Below are 21,018 nucleotides of genomic sequence, written 5' to 3' on the forward strand. Positions count from 1 at the left end.
AGCCGAGGACGGTTTGTTGCTACTTCGTATTAATTTCTGATGTTGGACTTTCTGACTACTTTCGCAAAAACACTTTTTCTGAGGATCTGCATGCATATGCAAAGAGATAATAATGCCCATAATGAGAGGAAGGTGGCACTAATGAGGACGTCTCTCATGGCTCGCTCTGTTATGAAGTTATCGTGCATGAATTGGCATCTCCTTACGGGAAGTGACGGCAAAGAGGACGGCTGCCAGAGCTGAATATGCTTATTCAGCTTCTGTGGCACAGACATCCAACATCACGGGACACATGGAAGTTGAGTACACACACACATCGCCGCCCACCGCGGTGTTTATCGGCTCGACTCGTTGTTACCGTGCATGCAGCTCAAGGTCTTCCGAACAAAAAGATAATATCAACATTAACCTATTGCGGCAGGAATGTGACCGAGTGCGTGGACGCTAACGAGAAAATGCCAGCAGAGAACTCAAATACATTGCGGTTGCCATGCCAACAAAGCCTCAGGACATAAAGGGGCCGCCGACCATGCTCTCAACGCCGCAGCAGCCTCTTCAGATGCACTGCACGCCTGGGACAACCTCTCACAATCTGCAGGAGAAGTTTAAAGGAGTCACTTTGACATCGCTGCTCCCGTAGACATCAGGAATTGTGTTTATTAAGTTGATTTTTTTCGCGGAAAGAGCTCAAACCGGCCTAACATTCCCAGAGCGACGGTGCTCCTAGTTTAAGGCGGAGGGGTTATTAAGGAGTTGTTATTAACTGTGCAACTTGAGAAACTGTGATGACATCAGAGAGCTTTAGATTTGTCTGAATTCAAACAGTTTTCACTGATTTTCTTTATGTGTATTCATAAGTCTTTTTTTATTTTATGAAAGCTGTCACAACGTTCATTTATTGTATTTGTGGGTGTTGTAAAACACCAGGAGAACTTGTCATTGCTAAGAGGCAGTTTAACCTCATGAAATAGTGACTCTAAAAAGGATGTTATAACCCTTATGAAACGTTTAGCATTATTCTGGGATGGACCGGAGGTTATTGAGAACGTTTTATTTGACACAATCTATCCATCCTGTTGCTTCTTGCACACTAATGCACTTCCATTTAAATCGTATCTGTTAGATCAGGTTCATAAGAAGAATTAAAGTTCCTTGATCAAAACAAATATATTTTAGAAATGATCACATTATGCTTTGAATGTAAATGTAATTATTACTGTGACTGGATGACTATTAAGTGCAATGATTCACAGATATTAAATATTAATCATTTAATGTCTCTTTTGATTTCTCTGGAAAAAAATACGTCACAGACGACATCGTTGGCTTCATCCAACAAATGACAAACAGTGACTGAAGGAAGATATTTGTCATAACACAATGTGATGAGTCTGTGTGTGTTCATACAGGAGAAACACAATTTGGACCCTATTGGGTAAATCTGAAATGATTCAACGACAGAGGATGTTACAGTTCTCATTCTAGAGCTCAATCCAAATAGATGTAATTAAAGAATTCTGCAACCAATCACATGGCTTCAAGACAAAAATCCTACTGACTAAAACCGGTAGTCTCATGCAGGCGCGTCTCTTGGATTTGGATACATCTGGGGCTTAGCCCACGGCGATCGTTGTTGCTAGTGAGTTTTTCTAGTGAGAGTGAGCTCACCTGTGTGTGCGGATGTGTCGGCGCGTATCACGGCAGAGCGATGCGCGTTATGGGAGCGGTGGCGCTGGGCTTAGCCCAGAGGCGTGTAGCAGCGAAATGTGTAGACATAGAAACACTCTCAGACAGCAGCTTGCTGTTACGTGCGCCTGCTGCCAGTCTGACTCCGCTGTTTTGGGTGAATGACGTCACGTGCGACCTGGAGGTGTTAACCACTTGTGTGCCAAATCTTTTTTTCATTTTTTTTTAAAATTAACATTCGGGGCTAATTAAAAAACATCCGGGGCTTTAGCCCCGGATGTTTTTTAGCCTAGGGACGCCACTGGTCTCATGCACACGCCTTTTTTTTGTGTCCGCGCAATTACGCACGAAAACTGAGATTAAAATGTCCACATTAGAGATAACGTCAATGAAAACGCTTTATTATGTATCTGAAAAAATAAATAAATAAATGAAACCCCTCGCGATTCTACGAGAGGGCGGTGAGAGAGAGAGAGAGAGAGAGAGAGAGAGAGAGAGAGGTGGGGGGGGGGGGGGTGAACGGAGTGTTTTACATCTTGTTTTACTATGTTTGACAGCGGCTGCCAGAAAGCATACACCTACTACATAAATCGATCCGGTTGTATAGTAATTGTTTTTTGTAAAAGATAATGAGACCAGACTATCACACTAGACATGTAGGAGCGAAGTATTTCAGGGTAAATAAAAAAATAATCACATATAATATAAATATGCAGTGGTCGCCTTATTCTTGGGATTTGCATTAATCTGCCATTTAATATCGAAGCAAATCAAACAATAAAAAAAAATCCATATGCAAAACGGTTATTCTTAAAATGTTGAAGAAGTCTCGTTATAGGTAAACCTCCCCCCCACACACAAAAGCGTAAAGATAAGATATTTAAGCTGCTCACACACCAGCGGGTGGAGGAAGTAGAGTGCCAGACACGCGTTCTCTTACCTCCAACACACAGCAATGACATTTCTTTAGTTCAGGTCCAGCTTCTTCTCCAGTTTCCGTCACCGAGCTGATAATCTGTAATAATACAGCCCGGGACTGAGTCGATGGGCGGGAGATGGAGAAGCCTGCGGTCGCTGGCAGTGACCGGAGGGGGGGTGGGGGGGGTGGGGGCCTGGCAGGTCTCGTTACAGCTGACCGATATATAATTTGTAAAAAAATATTTAAAAAATTCTTCACACTTTGAGAGTGAACGCCAGCGTCGCATTCATGTATTTAAAAAAAAGTATTTGTTGAAATCTAATGCCGTGTCCGTCTAAATGTGACTCTTTGCCAGCCCCCTTCTTTCTCAGCTCTCCGCTCGCCAACACACAGCCATCTTGTTCAGCTTCAGCACCGCCGCTGCGTGGACAGCTCCTGGCAGTGACGTCAGGGCGGTGCTGATGGCGTGAAAAAGGGGGCGGGGACGTCGAAACTCAAAATAACAGAGAAATATTGTGATGAGGTTTTTTTTGTCAATATCACCCCAAGCAACTGGTAAATAATGACTTAGCAGAGACAGAGTCATTACATCCTCAATGGTAACAATGGTCACTATGGTATCAACTTTATACGAAGAACTTCATTTCACAAGGAAAGCATGTTTTGAAAGATTTAAAGATGAGAGTTGGAAGGTGATGAGGGAAGTGAAGATGCAGCAGGGTTGGTGTCCAAGTTTAGAAAATACAAAACAATCCAAATCATTCGTTGTTCGTAAATTGATAGCCGTGCCTTGGTGAGACTGAGCCAGTTGGGTGTCAGTGTGTTGCATAATTACCAGTTCATCCCATCACCATCCTTACAGTTGAAACCAGACGGATGTTGCCTAAAAAAATATATACTGTTCAAAGATTTGACATTTTAGTGTTGGGAAACAGCACCCCCTGCTGGAAAACTACACACACTGCATCTTCACCAAAAACACACAAAAGCATAATGGGAAGAGTCGTTTTGGGATATGATTTTAACTTGAGTTGAGGAATCAAACAATATGGAGAAGATAAAAAAAAGAAAAGGAAAGCAACATTTTCCTTTTGTTGGAAACATGTTCAGTTTGGTTTAATGAACATTTCAGAAAATACAAATATACAATATTCTGACATGTGAAACTGCTTGTCCATTCAACAACCTGCCATCATCAATGTAAAATCAAACCCCAACATTTCATTTTCACCCTTTCCAGTTTAATTGTTATAGTTGTTCATGCTTTCTAAATAACACTACACATTATACCCACCCACCAAATACCAAAGGGCATTTATTGTAAACAAATAATTCGGCTTGTCTTATTGGACAGGTGGTGAGCCTGCAGGGAACTGCGGATACTACACAATGAGGTTAGGGTCAATCCAATTTGACTTCATTAAAATCAGATTTGACGATAATATAACATTACATTTAATGAAATTCCTGAAGTGTAAAAACCCTAAACCCTGCTGCACAGATTCACATTCACAATAACTCGTGAATACACATTTGACATATGTGTATAAAGAAGCGGCATGTAGACGCGGACTCTGTGCGTGCGTGTGTGTGTGTGGTGTTTTGTAGCATCTGCACCACTGCCTTTACTCTCCTTGAGATATCCACATGCTCCATCGATTGGCACTGACTTGACCTTTAACCCCACGAGCCTCCCACGCGTCCCTCTGATGCAGGAACGAACGGGTCGCCGGCTGAAGTCTCCTCACAACTTCTCGCTGACAAAACAAAGAACACGTTCAGACTTAAATACTGAATCTGGGTTTTGAGACTTTTCAGGTAAAAAAAATAAAAAAGACTTAGTTACTATTTAAGTGCAACTTAATTATACCCTTATTTCTTAGTGCATGGAAGTTTCTCTGGAGGCGTGAACCGAATGTAGCAGCAGTCCAGTCTGGGGAGGTCATGAAGGGAAACGTGTCCAACGTTGAAATTATAAATGGGAACGGGGGCTTTAGTGTACTCAGCACCCTCATCCGGGACTATGTTGCAGAATAATTTAAAACTCAAAATAACCGATACCACTTACTGCTTTTGAATATAAAAATGAAAGAAATGGAGGCAGGTTCCCAAAAATGTAAATGTTTCATAAATTAAATTGTCACTTTTAATTTGTCTTGTTCTGTGTTTTGTTTGTTTGTAACTATGTGTTTCTCATGTTGCTGCCTGTCTTGTTCAGGTCACCCAAAAAAAAGAGATTTTTAATCTCAATGTGATGCGCCTGATTAAATAAAGATTTTATCATTAAAAAAATATATATAAAATGGCTTAATCGGATTGATTTGGGAGTTTAAATATGAAAGAGAAATGTCTTAATTGGTATATTTGGGCACAACATCCGATACATTTCAGTACTCGTTGGAAAAGTCTCTCCAGGATTTATCCAATATCATCCTCTGTTGCACGGCTCTCGTCTAAGATATCCATGACTAAAACTTGTTTGCTTTAGAAAGAAGTTTTTAAAAATCTGACCTCAACTTTTATCTCTGACCTCTCTCTTCATATCCGCCGCAGAGCAGCGCTGCTCTGATGACACGCTGTTGCCGGCTGTGCTATCCACAACATCCAATCCTATATTCAGGCAAAGTGAAGGCCGGCCGACTCATTAGCAGAGGAAGCAGAGCGCTGCCGGCACACTAGATTACAGCTCCCGGCCTCCTTTCCTCTTCCTTTACATCTCAGCCCCAGCGGCGTGAGCGTGGGGGACATCGGTTACCTGTCCAGGTGAGCCAGGACTTCGCAGAGCTGGCTGAGCAGCGCGCGGTGCTTGTGAGGGTTTCCCTCCAGCGCTCCGTTGAGACAACTTAGGTAGGAGTCCAGGTTCCCGTGAGACGCCGTCTCTCCTGTGCCTGTTCAGGAAAAACCGCGGGAGAATTAAACCCTCGATTCCTCTCAAGGAACACAACGGGAGTCGGCCATCCGAGTGCTCACCTGGCAGGGGCACCGACGACAGACTGTTGACCAGTGTGTGTTTGATGGTCAGCAGGTTCTGGTGGAGAGCCTGGGTGCGCTTCTCGTCCAGCCCCAGCTCGGCCTCCAGGCGCTCCTTGGCGCTGTACATGTCCTTTATGTGGCGCTGAAGCACCGCGTTCTGCTCCTCAAACTCAATGTTGGCCTTACGGAGCCGCCGCAACTCAGACTCCCGAGCTGAACGCACGAAAGGGGGAAATAAGAAAGAACGGGAAGAGGCGGGAGCACAAGATTATGTTGGAGGAAAGTCACTTTCAAGTCATGGGATTTGTTCAATGAAATGTCCCATTGTCATATTACATATATGAAATGTATTCTCTGCCTTTAACCCATCCTTAGTTGTTAAGGAGCAGTGAAGCACCTGGTGGTTCGGTGACTTGCTCATGGACACTTCAACATGCAACTAATGGGGATAGCGGGGATCGAACCGACTACCTCGCGGTTGCAGGACGACCCCTCTCCCCACTGAGCTAACAAAGGAATCGCCCAAATGTGTCCAATTAAAAGTGTTTTTTACGACATCCATCAGAAGGATTATTTCCTGTTTTCAGCGTCTCCGTTACCTTTGTTCTGATCGAGGAACTCCTCTGTGAAGATGGGGATGTCGAATCCTCTGGGGAGGTCAGACGGCTGGAGGACAACAACAAAATCGACAAAGTAGGCGTTTAAAAAAAAAGAAAAAAAAAGATGTGAAACGGACATTGCAGAATACACGGTGACGAGATAAGAACGCGTCACGTACCTTTGATACGGAGGACTCTGAACTCGTGCTGATGATGACAGACGGCGTGTCTTCTGAAAGAGAAAACCAGGCGCCCACATTACAGCTCACGTGGCGCGGCGTAATGAAACGACCGGCGTGCTCTCTCGTCGCGCTCGCCGTCACCTTTCTTGATCCTCTTGTCTTGTATCTTCGCGCTGGTGATCTGATAGGCCTCCGTCTGCTGATAGTCCTTCAGTTCCTGGGCGTACTGCATCTTCTCCCGCTCCGCCTCGTCCAGGTAGCGCTGCCGGGGGGCAAAAAGGTAAAGTAGCGTCGCTTTACCGAGGGAGAGAATTCGCTCTGGCGCTTGTTTATTTGAAACGCCAAGCGGGTTTCTCGGTGTATTTTATACGTAATGTTCTGCCCTGCGTGTACTGGGTGAAACGACGCACGTCGAGGCGTACCTGTTTGTCGTTCAGGGCCAGTTGTGTCCACTCTGCTCCGAGCCTCTTGGTGATTTCTGGGAACGGTAAGTCCGGGTATCTGGCCCGCATGCGTTCTCGCCGCTCGTTCAGGAAGCGGACGTATCCGGTTACCGGCGCCTTGGGACCGTTTGGTAGCACCTTCTTTCTCTTCTTTCCCTTCGGCCAGCCTCTCTTCTTCGGCTGCAGAGAGGAGGAGGAACACTCGCATGAAGGCAGGGGGCTGTACCCTCATGGGGCAAATATTCACAATGGAGAAGCTGCAAACTAAATTAATTAGTTTATTATAGAATACTTTAACAATAATCAATATTTGACATTTTTTCCTGTTGATATCATATCATCTACAACATGCACTCTAATACTCTCTTGCACTTTACCCCTTTTGTCGCTGTAATCCTGTAAATGTCCCAACTGGGGGACTAATAAAAGGAATATCTTATCTTTTCTTCCAACAGCCTTTAAATAAATCCCACCTCGTGAAGGTTATACTGTGAGGTACATTTATTCAGGCCGTTTCAGAGGTGTTATTAGTACTTTATGCTCATTTAGGAGGCTCTAGTTAGTGGTGCTGTTGAATTGCAAGAGGTATTTCTTATGGGTTCAGGTCATTTCCATAATATTTACAGTTTTTCCTTCTGGTCACATGACATCTATTGTTTCTGTCCATCCTGGAGAGGGATCCTCCTCTGTTGCTCTCCTGAAGGTTTCTTCCCTTTTTTCCCCCTGTGAAAGGTTTTCTTCTATTTCTTGGGAGTTGTTCCTGATCCGATGTGAGGTCAAAGGTCAGGGATGTCATACGTGTAAAAATTCATAAAGCTCTCTGAGGCAAATTCGTAATTTGTGATAACGGGCGATACAAAACAAACTGAATTGAAGGACATTGTCATACAAGCTCATATATGCTCAACCCACCTACCTTGTCAAGCAATAAATAACACAATTAAATACATTTCTCATAAAGGTATGAGTCATTGTGGATTACAGCGTGGAGTTGACAGGTAAACTCTTGAAACAAAGGCCCATCGCAGGTCCTCACCTCTTCTTGCGGCGGATCTGCGGAGTGTGATGGTTTAGACTGGTGCGAGGCATCACTCTGCTCCTGTTTGATCCCACCCATAGCCTCTGAGCGGGGACGATGCAACTGGGGGAGACGGGTCTTAGTCGGTTCGGGTTTAGGTCGTGGGGAGAAGCCTGTGCAGAAAAAAACATTAGGAGGATGTGTAAAATATTTAATAACAATCAAACAAAGATGAGAGCAGCAGTCAAATCCTGTAATGATGTCCTCGCAGGGATGCCGCTTCTGAAGCTAACCTGCCCGCTAGCCGTTATCACACACAACGGACAATAGCCAAACAAGAAGCTCATCACAATAACCTAATTATAAATACGGGGAAATGTGTATTAAGACATACTGGTTCGTCACTCCAGACAGCGGCGGTTATACTGAATTATTTCTGCTTTGTATTTGCGGATAAATGTCTTCTTAACTCACCCGATAATTATCCCCTCAGCCAAACAGGAAGATAAAGCAGTCTGCCATCTGATTGGTCGGCACGGAGAGTCATGATTGGTTGGATGGATAGCCCCGCCTCCTCACTACTTACTGAGTGATATTTTTCACCTGCATCTCTGGCTGCGTCTGAAGATGACCCCCTTTGTACACTCATCCAGTAGTTTACTGAGTTGCAAGCTATATTTCAGCATTCACGCCATATTTTTATTCATATTGCTTTTAAAGTTGTACATTATCCGGTACATTTAGTTAAATACCACGTTATTTTAACAGGGAACTTCTGTCTATTTGTAAATTAAAGAATAGTGAGCGTTCACTGCCCTCTATTGGCCACAGTGTGTAACTGCAACACAACTATATATTGACTAGTCAGTCAATGCAGGCGTGGAGACTTCCAGTATATCATTTCAAATACACAAAACAAATATCGTGAAGAGAAAATGTTTATTGCTCCCTTGACATGATTGGCTGTTCTTTATCAAACATTAATTACAATGGACAGACATGTATGATAGGCCGACGAAATACACAACAGCAAAACTCTCAACCACTAATCCCACGACGTTGGTTATGGATTACTGGCTCCATGGTCAATTTTAACTGGATCCAAACCTATGTTTAAAAAACAAACTACTTGGAGTGGAGATTTTTTATGCCAAATGTTACTCTTTCACAAGCATTGGGTGTTTCTCATTTAAATTGCTCAAACTGGTTTATTAAGCCATTGGGTTGAAGCCAAGGACATGTTGGCCAACACCAACATGGTTGGTTGCCCTTGAAGGATCGGGCCCTACGACTACTCCAGACATCAGTGGAGTTGGGGGGACTGACTAAGCCGATGTTACCGGGGTGCAGAGCCAACACAAGCATGGTTATCTTTTTTTCTGTGGCGCCAGAAAATAGAACACGCTGCACAATATACCCTTCACGATGAAAACTCCAAGGTAATATTAAGGTGTGACCTGTCAACGCCGACCAAAAAAACCTGTTGGATTTGTATGGAAACCTCATGAGCCACAAGGTGATATTTATCCTGTGCAAACAATGTAACTCATGTGGGAACACGTTAACGTGCACGCACAAGACTCCAGATTTAGAGTGCTTTTAATGTTGTACGGTTAGCTGAAACAAACTAGTTCATCTTCCACTAAAAAACAGTTCACTTTCTTGAAGCTTTTGGGGACATTTAAAAATAACAATTCACACCCAAATCAGAGAATTTAAATTAGCTGAAACATTTTAGCATTTTAACAAGTTTGCAGTTGTAACCTTTAAAAATAAAAGTTATACTTGTCAGCTTACTTCACTAGTGCAGCTCTAGATCAGCATTGAAGTCCGTGGCTTCCACGGTTTAGCGAAAACTCCAACTGCAGAAATGTGTGCTTTAAAGTGCAATTAATATTATACATTTTAATATAAAAAGGATATACAGCACTAACAAAGTTCATTTACTGTAGCCACCATCATTTAAGCAGTAGTCAAAACGGCTTCTTCAGCATCATCGCTATGAACAAAAAACTGGAGCCAGAATAATTCGTTTTTATTTTTATTTTGTTTATCGTTTACAATTTTTGTAGTTTTTCATTATTGTCAATCCTTTTGGCAAACACTGGTGCTCACGGTGTTCTGTACAATCAGTCCCACAATGTAGTGGACTTTAATTTGTTGGAAAGTGAGGAATGAGGCAAGTGGGGTCCAGAAGTTTACATTTTGTCCAGGTAGTTGTCCAAGGACGAGATACCTTCCTTGAGACCCTTACGTTTGCGGATTTCACTGATGACAATACCGGGCTTGCTGGTTGGGTCTAATGGATCTCCGGGGAAGATCTGCCAATGGTCGAACACGCACTGTGGGAAGGCCTTGCCACCAGTGTTGGAACGAAGGTCAGCTGTGAAACCTGAGATTGGAAAGAGCAAAGTACGTTTCAATACCAAGGCATGACTACATTATGGATTTAAGGGTTGCACGAGTGAGTGCAGCAGTCATAATAAGCATAATGAGCTTCAATAACTTGAATCTAATGTTTGCTACTGGCCTTTGTAAGGCTAGGTCATGACGTGGCAATTTTAAAGAATGGAAACTCCGATGCATGAGGAGTTAGTACCAGTGAAAATTGTTTTATCCCATTCAGATGTTGCTTCTAAAGCAGTGTTGGCACATCAAGGTTTATTTTCTAGTGTGTCGTTCTGATCCGTGAAAAAAAAAAAAGACTTACCAAATGACTCGCTGACAGGCAAGAAGGCCTTGGTAATACGCATTGGTGTATTTGAGTGAGTGAGGCCTTCAAACACATGGCCACGCCTCCTGTTCAACACACCGTAGATTCCACCGATGGCATCTTCAGGACACTGCAAAGTAGACGGGAGGCAAGTTATACACAACCATCAAGTAAACTACGGACAATATCCAGTTCTGTTAATACTTGCTCATGTAAAAAAAAATATATATCTCTCCAGTGGCTCTTACCTGGATCTCCACTAGGTAGATTGGCTCCATGAGTCTGGGCTCAGCGGTGAGCTCGCATGCATATAGAACTCTGCGAGCGGTGGGAATAATTTGACCACCACCACGGTGAATAGCATCTGTATGCAGGGTCACATCATGGACGTTGAAGCGAATGGCGCGCATGTTCTCTTCACAGAGGACACCCTAAAGACAAAATCGAGACAATTTTAGAAAACGCTTTGGTTAACCCACGAGCAGCTTTAGCAGAGTGAAATAAATGCATTTGTGCCTGGTTTGATCCCCTTACCTCCTTGACTGCCCACTGGAAGCCAGCCACAACGCTGTCCTTGATCTCATTAAGGTACTGCACTCCCTTGGTAACGTCCACCAGGAGGTTGGGGCCAGTTCCATCGGGTCCGAAGCACCAGATCTTTCTGGCCTCACCGACGTCCCACTCAAACTTCTCAGCAAGGTAACGGGCACGGGTCTTGACGTCCTGACGTTGGGTAACTTCACCCTTCTCAATGTCTTCTGCCAGACCGTCGGCGAAGGGACACGCCTTCATGAACAGACGGTTGTGCTTGTTGGGAGACTTTGAGAGACACACAACACTGGACTCGGCACTGACAGTCTCCCTGTAGGACACCACTGGGTCAGATTTCTGAAAAGAAAGAAAAAACATTTAAATTTAGACATGTTTGCCTTAAAAGAGAAAATCAAAAATGGCAAGTAGACATTAGACTTTTAATTTACCTTAAGTGGAACGCAAGCATGATCCTCCTCCAGATCCTTCAAGCAGATCTCAAGATGCAACTCTCCGGCTCCACAAACGATATGTTCTCCAGACTCTTCAATGATGCATTGCACCATAGGATCGGACTTGGCCAGACGCTTCAGTCCCTCTACCAGCTTGGGCAAGTCAGCAGGGTTTCTGACCTCTACAGCAACTCTCACCACAGGGCTGACACTGAACTTCATCACCTTCATGTTGTGTGCCTGCTCATAAGTGGTGATTGTGCCAGTCTTAATAAGGAACTGGTCCACGCCAACCAGACCCACGATGTTGCCACATGGCACATCTTCAATGGGCTCGGTGTAACGACCCATCATCAGAATGGTCCTATGTGAGGGATAGAAAGACAATTTAGATGTGACCAATAGCCGATATGTAGTGGCAACAGTAATGCAAGTTATCAGATAACTGATAAAGATGTTTAAACTAACCTCTGAATTGGCTTCAGGTAGAGATCATCCTTCTTGCCAGGGGCAAAGTTGGGTCCCATAATTCTTACTTTCATGCCAGTGGCGACAACTCCAGAGAACACACGACCAAATGCATAGAAGCGACCCTTGTCATTGGAAGGCACCATCTTTGAGATGTACACCATCAATGGAGCCTTGGGGTCACAGTTCTTGATACCTGGTAAAATAAAAACAATGTTTTGAGTTAAACTAAGACTAGTCGAAGATGCATTTGGAATACTGCCAGTCTCTCCAATGGCAACTAAAATCAAGCACAAGTTTGTGGAAACTACAATTTTAATAAAAACGTTGTCATACCCATAGCAGCCTCATCATCTAAAGGTCCTTCGTAGAGCAGTTCGCAACGGTACCTCTGGGCAGTGACAGGGGAAGGCAGATGGATGGTGATCATTTGCAGAAGGGCCTCTCCGGCTGGCAGCCAATGGCGCATCACAGCCTTCAGGAGAGGCTTACCCTCCTTTTCCTTGTCTTCAGCATCCAACTTGATGTCCAGCTTCAGAACCAGTTTGGCAGTTTCCTCCTTATTGAAGTTCATGATGGCGTTGAAGACCTAAGAATAAAAAACACGTTGAATTAGCAGACTGCGATTAAACAAGACCAAGTTGCTAGCAATTAAACATGACTATGCCAAGAATGAAGTCGCTGTTTCTGTGCTCTGCTCAGAGTGAATGTTATCATCACCGTTTACTCAGGTCAAAGTGAAGAATGTTTCAAATCATCACTTGCAGGCACACAGCAACTCATTTATTTTGCTTTACAGATAGGAATCATAAAATTACAAATGTATACCATTTTGAAAACCGCCTAGCACTATAAAACAAGTACTAAAATAAAGCCAGTCAGGTTACCTTGAAGATGGGATCCAGGATAAGAGCAACAAAGGTACGTGGGAACCTGGTGCCATCAGCTCCAATAGAATTTTTAAGGAACTTTCCAGTGGAAGCATCAAAGAACCTTAAGTAATGTGAAAAATCATGTTCAAGATTAAAGTCACAAAACATTTTAAAGCAAGTTACTTTCTATGTTGTCGGAAACACAACTTGTGATCCTCTGATTTGTGGGCACTTAAATTTAGTTATCAAGCTCAAGCTGGAGACTGACCTGTCACCCCACAGCTTCTTCATCATGTCTTCCACCTTCTTGCAGTTCTCGTCTGGTGACAGCTGAGTGTTGCCCTTGGCAGCAAACTTGGCTGCGTACATCTCAGCAAACTGCTTCAGGGTGAACGCCCAGCCATGGAGTCCAGAGCCAAAGCCAACTGTTCCAGCGGTTGGATCGATCTTTGAGAGTTAACACAAGCAAACGAGTCAAGTATGCGTCAAGAGAATTTCCAATTTACTTTTGATTTAGCGATATTGATTTCAAAAGAATTAAGACTATTTCACAACAGACAGAATTACCCATTTAAATCATTCAAGAAAATAAAGCCATTTGATCTCGACACAAGTAGTCTTGCACTTAAGAGAATAAGGTTGACAGAAACTCACCATGATGTTGCCCATAGGTCCATGCTCATCTTCTCCATAAGTGGAGATGATGACGTTGACGGACTCTACAATACGCTGGAAAGTCTGGTAAAGGTCTTCAGGCTCAAGCTGCAACTCCAACAAGGCACGGTCCATTTTGTTCATCATCAGGACTGGCTTGATGCGCTCAGCAATGGCTTGACGGAGCACGGTCTCAGTTTGTACACAAACACCTGGCAGGGATAGACAATTACACAATGTAACCGACAAGAGCATATAAAGTTTCACTTGGCACTATGGTAGTTATAGTTATTAGTCCTGCATAAACACTGTTTAAGTTATTGGGGATTCTTAAGGTTTTTGTATTGCTTAAAAGTCTTCTCCTTACCCGACACGCAGTCCACCACAACCAGGGCTCCGTCAGTGACACGGAGGGCAGCAGTCACTTCAGAAGAGAAGTCAACGTGTCCCGGTGAGTCAATCAGGTTGATCAAGAAGCCAGCACCATCCGTGCCCTGCTTAATGAAGGCCAAGTCGCTCTCAGCCAGCTCGTAGAACAGTGAGATGGCGCTGAAAGTAAAAATAACTTGTTAATAAGGCAGTTGTCAAATGTTTCAATTCAGTAGTCATTAAAATGACCATTAACTATAAAATATTCACTCAGAATTGACATTTATATGAAGAGTAATTCATTGATCCGATGTTTAAATAAATGCAAATATACAAACTAAAATACACTGTTCAGTAAAATGCAGCATCATTATTAGATGTTATACAAGTGGGTGAGATTGATTACAAACACAGGTAAGAATATTTTTAATACACTATTGACAACCTAAAGTTTTTCACAATAAAATATAGTGAAATGTTTTTTATTTTGAGGGAAATAAAGTTGGAAATGATTGATCAATGTAGTGAACTAAAGAGCGATTAGTTTGAAAAGTATTCAAATAGTTTTTCATTCCTGTGAAAACATGTTTATCGCTTATGGCATGACAATACTTCCATCAACATCTGTAAGGATAAGCGGGGAATATATTAAGAGCAGCGGACTCCACTATCTGACTCATAACAAGATTCTCACGTTGACTTGATGGTGATGCAACGCTCCTGCTCATCCTTGCGGGTGTCGGTGAAACGGGTCTCTCCGGCACGAGCTGAGGCAATGATGCCAGCCTTCGACACCAGGGAGTCTGTGAGAGTTGACTTTCCGTGGTCGACGTGAGCGATCACAGACATGTTCCGGATGTTGGCCTTCTTGTCCATGATGGAACGGATCTGGCCGATGGTAAAGTTGACCTGAGGGGGGAAAGAATAAAATAGTTAGAAGATTCACAAAAGGAATAAATAAAAAATATGTAATAAGCTAGAGTAGCCATGACTCATCTAAAATTACTGCTGAGGCCATGTGACCTGCTCTGCACTCAGGGCGTTATCCGCCAGTCACTGCTATGACGCGACTCTCACCTCCATTTAGCTTTTTGTTTTTAAGACCCCCTTTCCCTCTCGATGGTTAATATACAGCGATATTTGGACTAAACTTCCCAACTCACGAATCATTAGCAACTATTCAATTATACATAGCACCAACCGGCGTCATATGTGGGCGCAAAGTAGGCCACGTGTACAGACTCTACGCCCGGCTAACGTTAGCTCGTTTGCGGCACTAGCCGGCCGGGGCCCGGGAGCGTGAAACGCCGGCATGTCCCATCCCCGAGATATAAGACGACCGAAACACTGCGCCAACACGACATGAGACGGCGTAATTTATACAGGCACTTCGTCCCAAGTCAGTTAAGTTATATATTTGATTTATTAACGTCATTTTGTCTCCCGTTAAGCTCGCAGCGCCGCTCAGACGGGTTAGCAAACGCAACACCGCAGCGTTACTGGCTATTTAAAGAGGAGTGACACGTATACCGGCCCTAAAATGCTTTAACTCGTGTTACCAACCAACAGTTTTATTAAACAAATGTAGAACAGTGTCGCATAAACGCAGGAAAACTAGCGGTAGTGATGCAACAACGGCTGCCATTTTGATCAAAGCTCAGTCGACAGAATCGACAAAAGTTAGTACGCACGTCATACGAAAAACGGCCGTAAGTTGATAAATATTAGCGTCGGGGACGCGCCGCGTGCTCGATAACACATTAGTTACACTTAGAAGTGTGATGAACTTACCATTTTGACGGATGGTTTCGGATCCGCTCAGTGGCGAAAAGAGACTGAAATTTTACGCTGCCCGCCTCACGAGGTCGAAGGCAGGGAAGAGACCGCTGACGTCAGAAGAGCGGAATTTATACCTCGCGCGTCCGGCCCTGCGCGTCATCGCGCAGTCACAAGATCGCGTGGCACGTTGCGGCTATTGAGAAAAAACTGAATCATCATTGATTAAATTCACTGATTATTTGCAATACTCCTCTATGAAACAGAAAACACACACATTTAAGTAAATTAAAATTTGTTTTTTGTTTATGCTCCTGAATATAGTCTACTTCTGAAAATTAGCAGGTCAAGAATAGCTTTTTAATATGTATGTATGTGAGTCTCCAGGGGGAATATCTACATATAGCACCACATTCTACATGCAATAAGTCAATACATTGCCTGATTTCCATTTGCACAGCAGTCAATATTATGTATTTATCTTGTTTTTTTTATGATTCAAGTAGTACTTTAGAAGTAAACAATGTGACACGCATGTTTGTTAAAGATTCAAAGATCATGTAATGTCCTTATGCAACACAGAGAAGCACAACTACATTTAGTTCCAGCCCAATGTTGACGCTGCAAACAAAAACAGTAGACATGAATCTTCAATTTTCTTCAATTCATAGCATCAGCTTTTCAACCATTCACACATCAATATTGTTTTTCGATTTGTATAGTTTATTCTGGATATTATTATGTACATTCGATTAGATTCGGGGCCTCTGAGCAATGACTATACACTTTAATCTAATCGAAATGGCCTCTGTTGAATCGGGAAGTAAAGACTCCTGGTGGTTCACTGCCCTCTACTGGTCACAGTGGGAAACTGCAACAGAAAAGTTAGATTGGATAAAGTCAGTTCATTTGTGTGGACTTGAATGATAAGCTTGCAAATACAAATACAAAACAGACGATCTGGCCTTATGAATAGATTGAAGTCAGTTTGAGAGCAATTTTGTGTATTTTGAACGTGTATTAAAAATCAGAATCAAGACCGTGTCTTATATTGTACTTAGATTAAACATGAGAGACACTTCAATGAATTTCATGTTTGTATTGGAATATACTTGAGAAATATCTGCTATTCTTTTTTTTGTCTGCAAATAAGCTATTACATTATTATTTATGTAATGTTTGCATTCTTTTTTCTTTTTTTGTAAGGAATATATTGAAGTTGTTGCTGCTAAGATCACTTCTTCCCTTCCATCAAATTCACAAACAATCCCCCCCCCCCCCAATCTTGAAATGCAAATATTAATTGATCTGTGGTCAAGATTGGCTGTTCTCTATCAAATAGATGTAGGTCCTAACATTAATTTGCATGGGTATATGATAGGCAGCAAAACTCTCAACCAATGTTTCCACAAACAATTATTACACAACTTTGGTCATTGATTACTGGCTCCATATTGCACAATTTTCACATTTTAGCTGGATCTAAACTGTCACCATTCATGACAGTTACCAACAAATAAAGCCACATTTCTCATTACACAGCCATTGCTCCTCGAGTCTTGTCTCCCTCGCTACCATTCCTCTCCGCTAGGGGGCGGTAGCGTCACCATTTCACTGCAAAGCACCTCATAGCCTCAAGGACGCCTTCAGACGGCCTTGATACGAGGTGTGTTTATCAGGTAGGCATCAAGTATGAATCTGACACGTCATCAGGTTATTCTGAAATCAAGATCTGTTTTGCTAAATGTGTCAAACTATTATATTATAACACATTTGAGAGGCCAATAATGCATTTAGTTCGTAACTCAGTGCCCTATTATTTATACAAAATATAATGAGCAAATTAATCTTGATGCATTATCACACAAGCTACTCAGCAGTATAACTTTATAACATTGTGGTGAAAGGATGACCATCTCTGAGCCACGTGCTGCCCCCCCCCCCCCACACACACACACACCATGCTAATACGTATTGTGTGTGTGTGTGTGTGTGTGTGTGTGGGGGGGGGGGGGGGGGGGGCCTTCCTTAAACGTTCCGAATACTTCCTCCTCCAGCTCAGTGTTGATGTTTTTTTTTTAACCCTTACCGTCTCTGTTGTTAGTCCCTGTGCTTTGACATGCCGCATGCCTTATTAACAACAATAAAATGGCTTCTAAGGAATATTAATGCTATGCTCTAAAAGAAAACTATATGGCCGACATCTTTCATGTCATTAGAAGAAGCTAAGCAAAGGGCCAACAATCCGAAATATGGTTGAACAGATTACTTAAATGTAAGAAATGTTAAATGCTGATCATATAACAAAAATACCAAAAACGGTTCATTTTCAATTTTCAAAAGATTAGAGGTTTCCTTGTGTTGGGCTAAAGATTCTTCCGAAGTCAAAGTTTTTTTCTCCACATCCTGTTTATTTTTTCCCCAGCAGATGGTGCTGAAGCCTCACATCCAGACACTTCAGACATCAGCACACCAGTCCCAAAAACACACACAATAAAGCCTCATCTCTGTTCTGGAGGTAATCATAATGAGGTAAGCAGTGATTATGCTGAATGCACGGACTCACTTTAGGCTAAAAGACAAGGTTACTTTCTTTATGGGCTCTCTGAACGCGATAGAAAACCCTTCATGTCGTCTTTGATCACGCTGGAATTAATGCATCATTAGTTTCCAATTAAACGACCCAAAGAGACACATTTGCATTTTTTCTTCTTCTGTTGATTGAATTGAACCCGGTGTACAGTGCGCTTTAAGGCTGTGTGGCGTTTAAGTACAGCAGAGACACTTAAGAAGGTGAGGGGGAAACAACAACGGTGTGTGAGAGCAAACAGTTTGGTGGAGAGGGAACTCATTTAGAGTGTTTACCTGCAGAGGGCAGGATGTTTTAAACTCACAGTGGATGAATGTGATTCAGAAACAACGTCAGGGTTACATTCAATGGTTGTTTTAATGACTATAGAAAATACTGTATACTTGTAAAATCCCCAAGGATGCATACAGAATGAAGGTAATTGCATATAATTATGCTTCAGTCATCAATAATACATGTAATTACTTTTAAATGTAGTCCATAGAACGCACAGGTTTTATATGAGGTGTTGTTGAACTTCACTTGTTAATCCATTACCATGCAGGACCTTCTTGCAGGTATGTTACTTTCCACTGAAACAGTTTCGGAGGCCTCAAAGTTAACCTTTGTTTTAAAAGTTGCTTCATTATGGATAAAAAGCACAAACCACTGTTGGTCACATCAAATATTCTTTTCTGTGTGACCTTTTTTTCCAATTCAATTCAGTTTCTTTTGTATAGCCCAATATCACAAATTACGAATTTGCCTCGGAGGGCTTTACAATCTGTACACATAGACATCGATGACTCATATCGGATCAGGAAAAAAACTTTTAAAAAAGGAAAAAAGGGAAGAAACCTTCAGGAGAGAAACATCGGAGGATCCCTCTCCAGGATGGGCAAAAGCAATGGACCACGATCCAGACCTCCACAGTCCATGAAACAGAAGGAGGTGGGGGGAACAAATTTGACAGTGTTAATCACCTGCGAGAACACAAAGTCATGTGCAACATGCTCTCTCATTTAACGCCACTGCACTTGATCGGCTTGTCTACCCTGAGCTGCGGCTCTCCACGTGCCGTCATATCTGAAAGCACGGGCACAGCATGATTGACAGGGAGGAATGGCAGGCAAGTCGGATTGAGTAATTGAATCGGGATTGAAATGACACCAAACTTTGAGAGGGCGGTGATTTCTCCCACAACGAGCCATCCCTGGGAATGTGTCTTGGCGAAATGTAACGTTGTTGTGCTTTACTGTAAGAACAGCCCATGCTCTGCTGGCACGTCGTGTGGCAGAAAGAGACAGAAGTCTGACACACGGCATCCAAATATTGACTCGAGTCTGATCGATCTCCCTCTTGCTCTCTTGCCTTGATCCTTTTACTTGATTTACTCCTCACAGGTTGAGGACAAAACATCACACAGTCACCACCGGTCCTTTACAAAAAGAGTGCAACAGTTTACATATTAGAAAATTAAATAATGGCCATATGAGAATAAGTATCAACTTTATTGTACGTTGACACATTACATTTGAGAGAAACTCACACGGCACCAAGAAGAAATGCAAAACTTAAACACTTTGTGGCGGGAAGATATGTGGTCACAAAGATATATATAAATATATATATATATATATATTTATATAAAAGTCTAATTTTAATGAGAGAAATGCCAAGATATAACATATTATATTTATTTATTTATAATGTGCTGCACATGTATTGTTATATGGTATTAGTATATATATATATATATATATATATACATATATATATATAGAGAGAGAGAGAGAGAGAGAGAGAGTTACACCAGATTTGTCTTATCTAAATATAGATTAGACAAATACCATATAATAAGAAAATAAAACACGAAAAATCAATACAACTACTAGTTGACATGTGCAGCACATTATAAATAAATAAATATAATATGTTAAATCTTGACATTTTTCTCATTAAAAAGCTTTCAGGTCTGCAGTTGTACGGATGTCTTTTATAAATGATTCCTCTCCTCCAAAAAGCTCGCATGTGAAAAGATGTGATGGTGACAAATTGTTATTCAGCGGATTTGCGATAAACACAACCTCGTTGACTTAAAATGCAAAAGTCAAGTGCCGGTACCTGTGGACGAGTACTTCCAGTCGCCAAAGTGACAGAACACAGACCTCTGACTAATGGTAATGGCAGCAGGTGGAAATGGTTGGCAGCCTGTATTTATTATAATCCTTCTTTTTATGTTTGTTTGTATGCGATATGCGACTGAATAAACACAAGCTTTCAAAAAAGGCCGTGACTTTTTGAAAACGAGTCAAAAGATACAGCGGCTGCAAACTGCGGCGCTTACATCGCACAAATTTTTTTAATGACTGCATTTCCATCCTGGATCTTTGACTGGTCAGAATATTAAAAAAGTGGAAAGTACATCCATATTTATACATAAACAAGCTATAGTGGCTTTTGCTATATCAGATTATGCATCGCCCATGCTGAATATTGCAGAGAAAAAAAAGGAATGAAGACATCTTGAATATATTGAATAGAGATTAACTCTAACTAATCACAATAAGGAACTAAGACACACGTGTTATATTTTAAAATACTTTTCATTTGTACAAATATGTGTGTAAAATGTATATATTTAATATATTTACCATGCTACATGGCATTTGATACGATAGGCTACATGTCCTGAGGAAGATAGTGCTCCTCCTCTTCTGTTACATGGTACACTTATATTTAAAATCACTCAAAGTGATGCACGAACCGCGGTGATAATTCCCTCCAGTGCGAT

At 42.1% G+C, this 21,018-nt stretch overlaps 3 protein-coding genes across 4 annotated transcripts in view; all 3 read right to left on the reverse strand.

Annotated features, from left to right (window-relative positions):
- The window catches only part of unc13a (unc-13 homolog A (C. elegans)), a 48,792-nt gene extending 46,054 nt beyond the window's left edge, over nucleotides 1-2,738 (reverse strand). Inside the window, exon 1 of the mRNA XM_056414500.1 lies at nucleotides 2,627-2,738. Within this exon, the coding sequence (XP_056270475.1) occupies nucleotides 2,627-2,648 (22 nt within the window). The 5' untranslated portion in view covers nucleotides 2,649-2,738. The remainder of the gene's footprint in view (nucleotides 1-2,626) is intronic.
- Nucleotides 2,739-3,704: 966 nt separating this feature from the next.
- hmg20b (high mobility group 20B) lies at nucleotides 3,705-8,344 on the reverse strand. Of its 2 annotated transcripts, none has more exons than XM_056414516.1 (9): nucleotides 8,295-8,344; nucleotides 7,839-7,993; nucleotides 6,782-6,982; nucleotides 6,501-6,621; nucleotides 6,357-6,409; nucleotides 6,178-6,244; nucleotides 5,576-5,791; nucleotides 5,361-5,493; nucleotides 3,705-4,362 (listed from the first exon to the last, which is right to left on the reverse strand). In XM_056414516.1, the coding sequence occupies exons 2-9, from the start codon at nucleotides 7,917-7,919 to the stop codon at nucleotides 4,350-4,352; spliced, it is 885 nt and encodes a 294-aa protein (XP_056270491.1). In that variant the 5' UTR covers nucleotides 7,920-7,993; nucleotides 8,295-8,344; the 3' UTR covers nucleotides 3,705-4,349. The 2 variants fall into 2 exon arrangements, with proteins under 2 accessions (XP_056270491.1, XP_056270493.1); XM_056414518.1 differs by lacking the exon at nucleotides 8,295-8,344 and adding an exon at nucleotides 8,215-8,232.
- Nucleotides 8,345-9,845: 1,501 nt separating this feature from the next.
- On the reverse strand, nucleotides 9,846-15,779 carry LOC130194069 (elongation factor 2-like). The gene is made up of 13 exons (XM_056414949.1): nucleotides 15,671-15,779; nucleotides 14,574-14,788; nucleotides 13,878-14,059; nucleotides 13,511-13,722; nucleotides 13,125-13,303; nucleotides 12,872-12,977; nucleotides 12,321-12,573; nucleotides 11,985-12,180; nucleotides 11,514-11,880; nucleotides 11,068-11,421; nucleotides 10,782-10,964; nucleotides 10,531-10,663; nucleotides 9,846-10,212 (listed from the first exon to the last, which is right to left on the reverse strand). The coding sequence occupies exons 1-13, from the start codon at nucleotides 15,671-15,673 to the stop codon at nucleotides 10,019-10,021; spliced, it is 2,577 nt and encodes an 858-aa protein (XP_056270924.1). The 5' UTR covers nucleotides 15,674-15,779; the 3' UTR covers nucleotides 9,846-10,018.
- Nucleotides 15,780-21,018: the final 5,239 nt, after the last annotated feature.

The sequence above is a fragment of the Pseudoliparis swirei genome, chromosome 5 (assembly GCF_029220125.1).
Source record: "Pseudoliparis swirei isolate HS2019 ecotype Mariana Trench chromosome 5, NWPU_hadal_v1, whole genome shotgun sequence".
In the NCBI taxonomy this organism is placed as follows: Eukaryota; Metazoa; Chordata; class Actinopteri; order Perciformes; family Liparidae; genus Pseudoliparis; species Pseudoliparis swirei.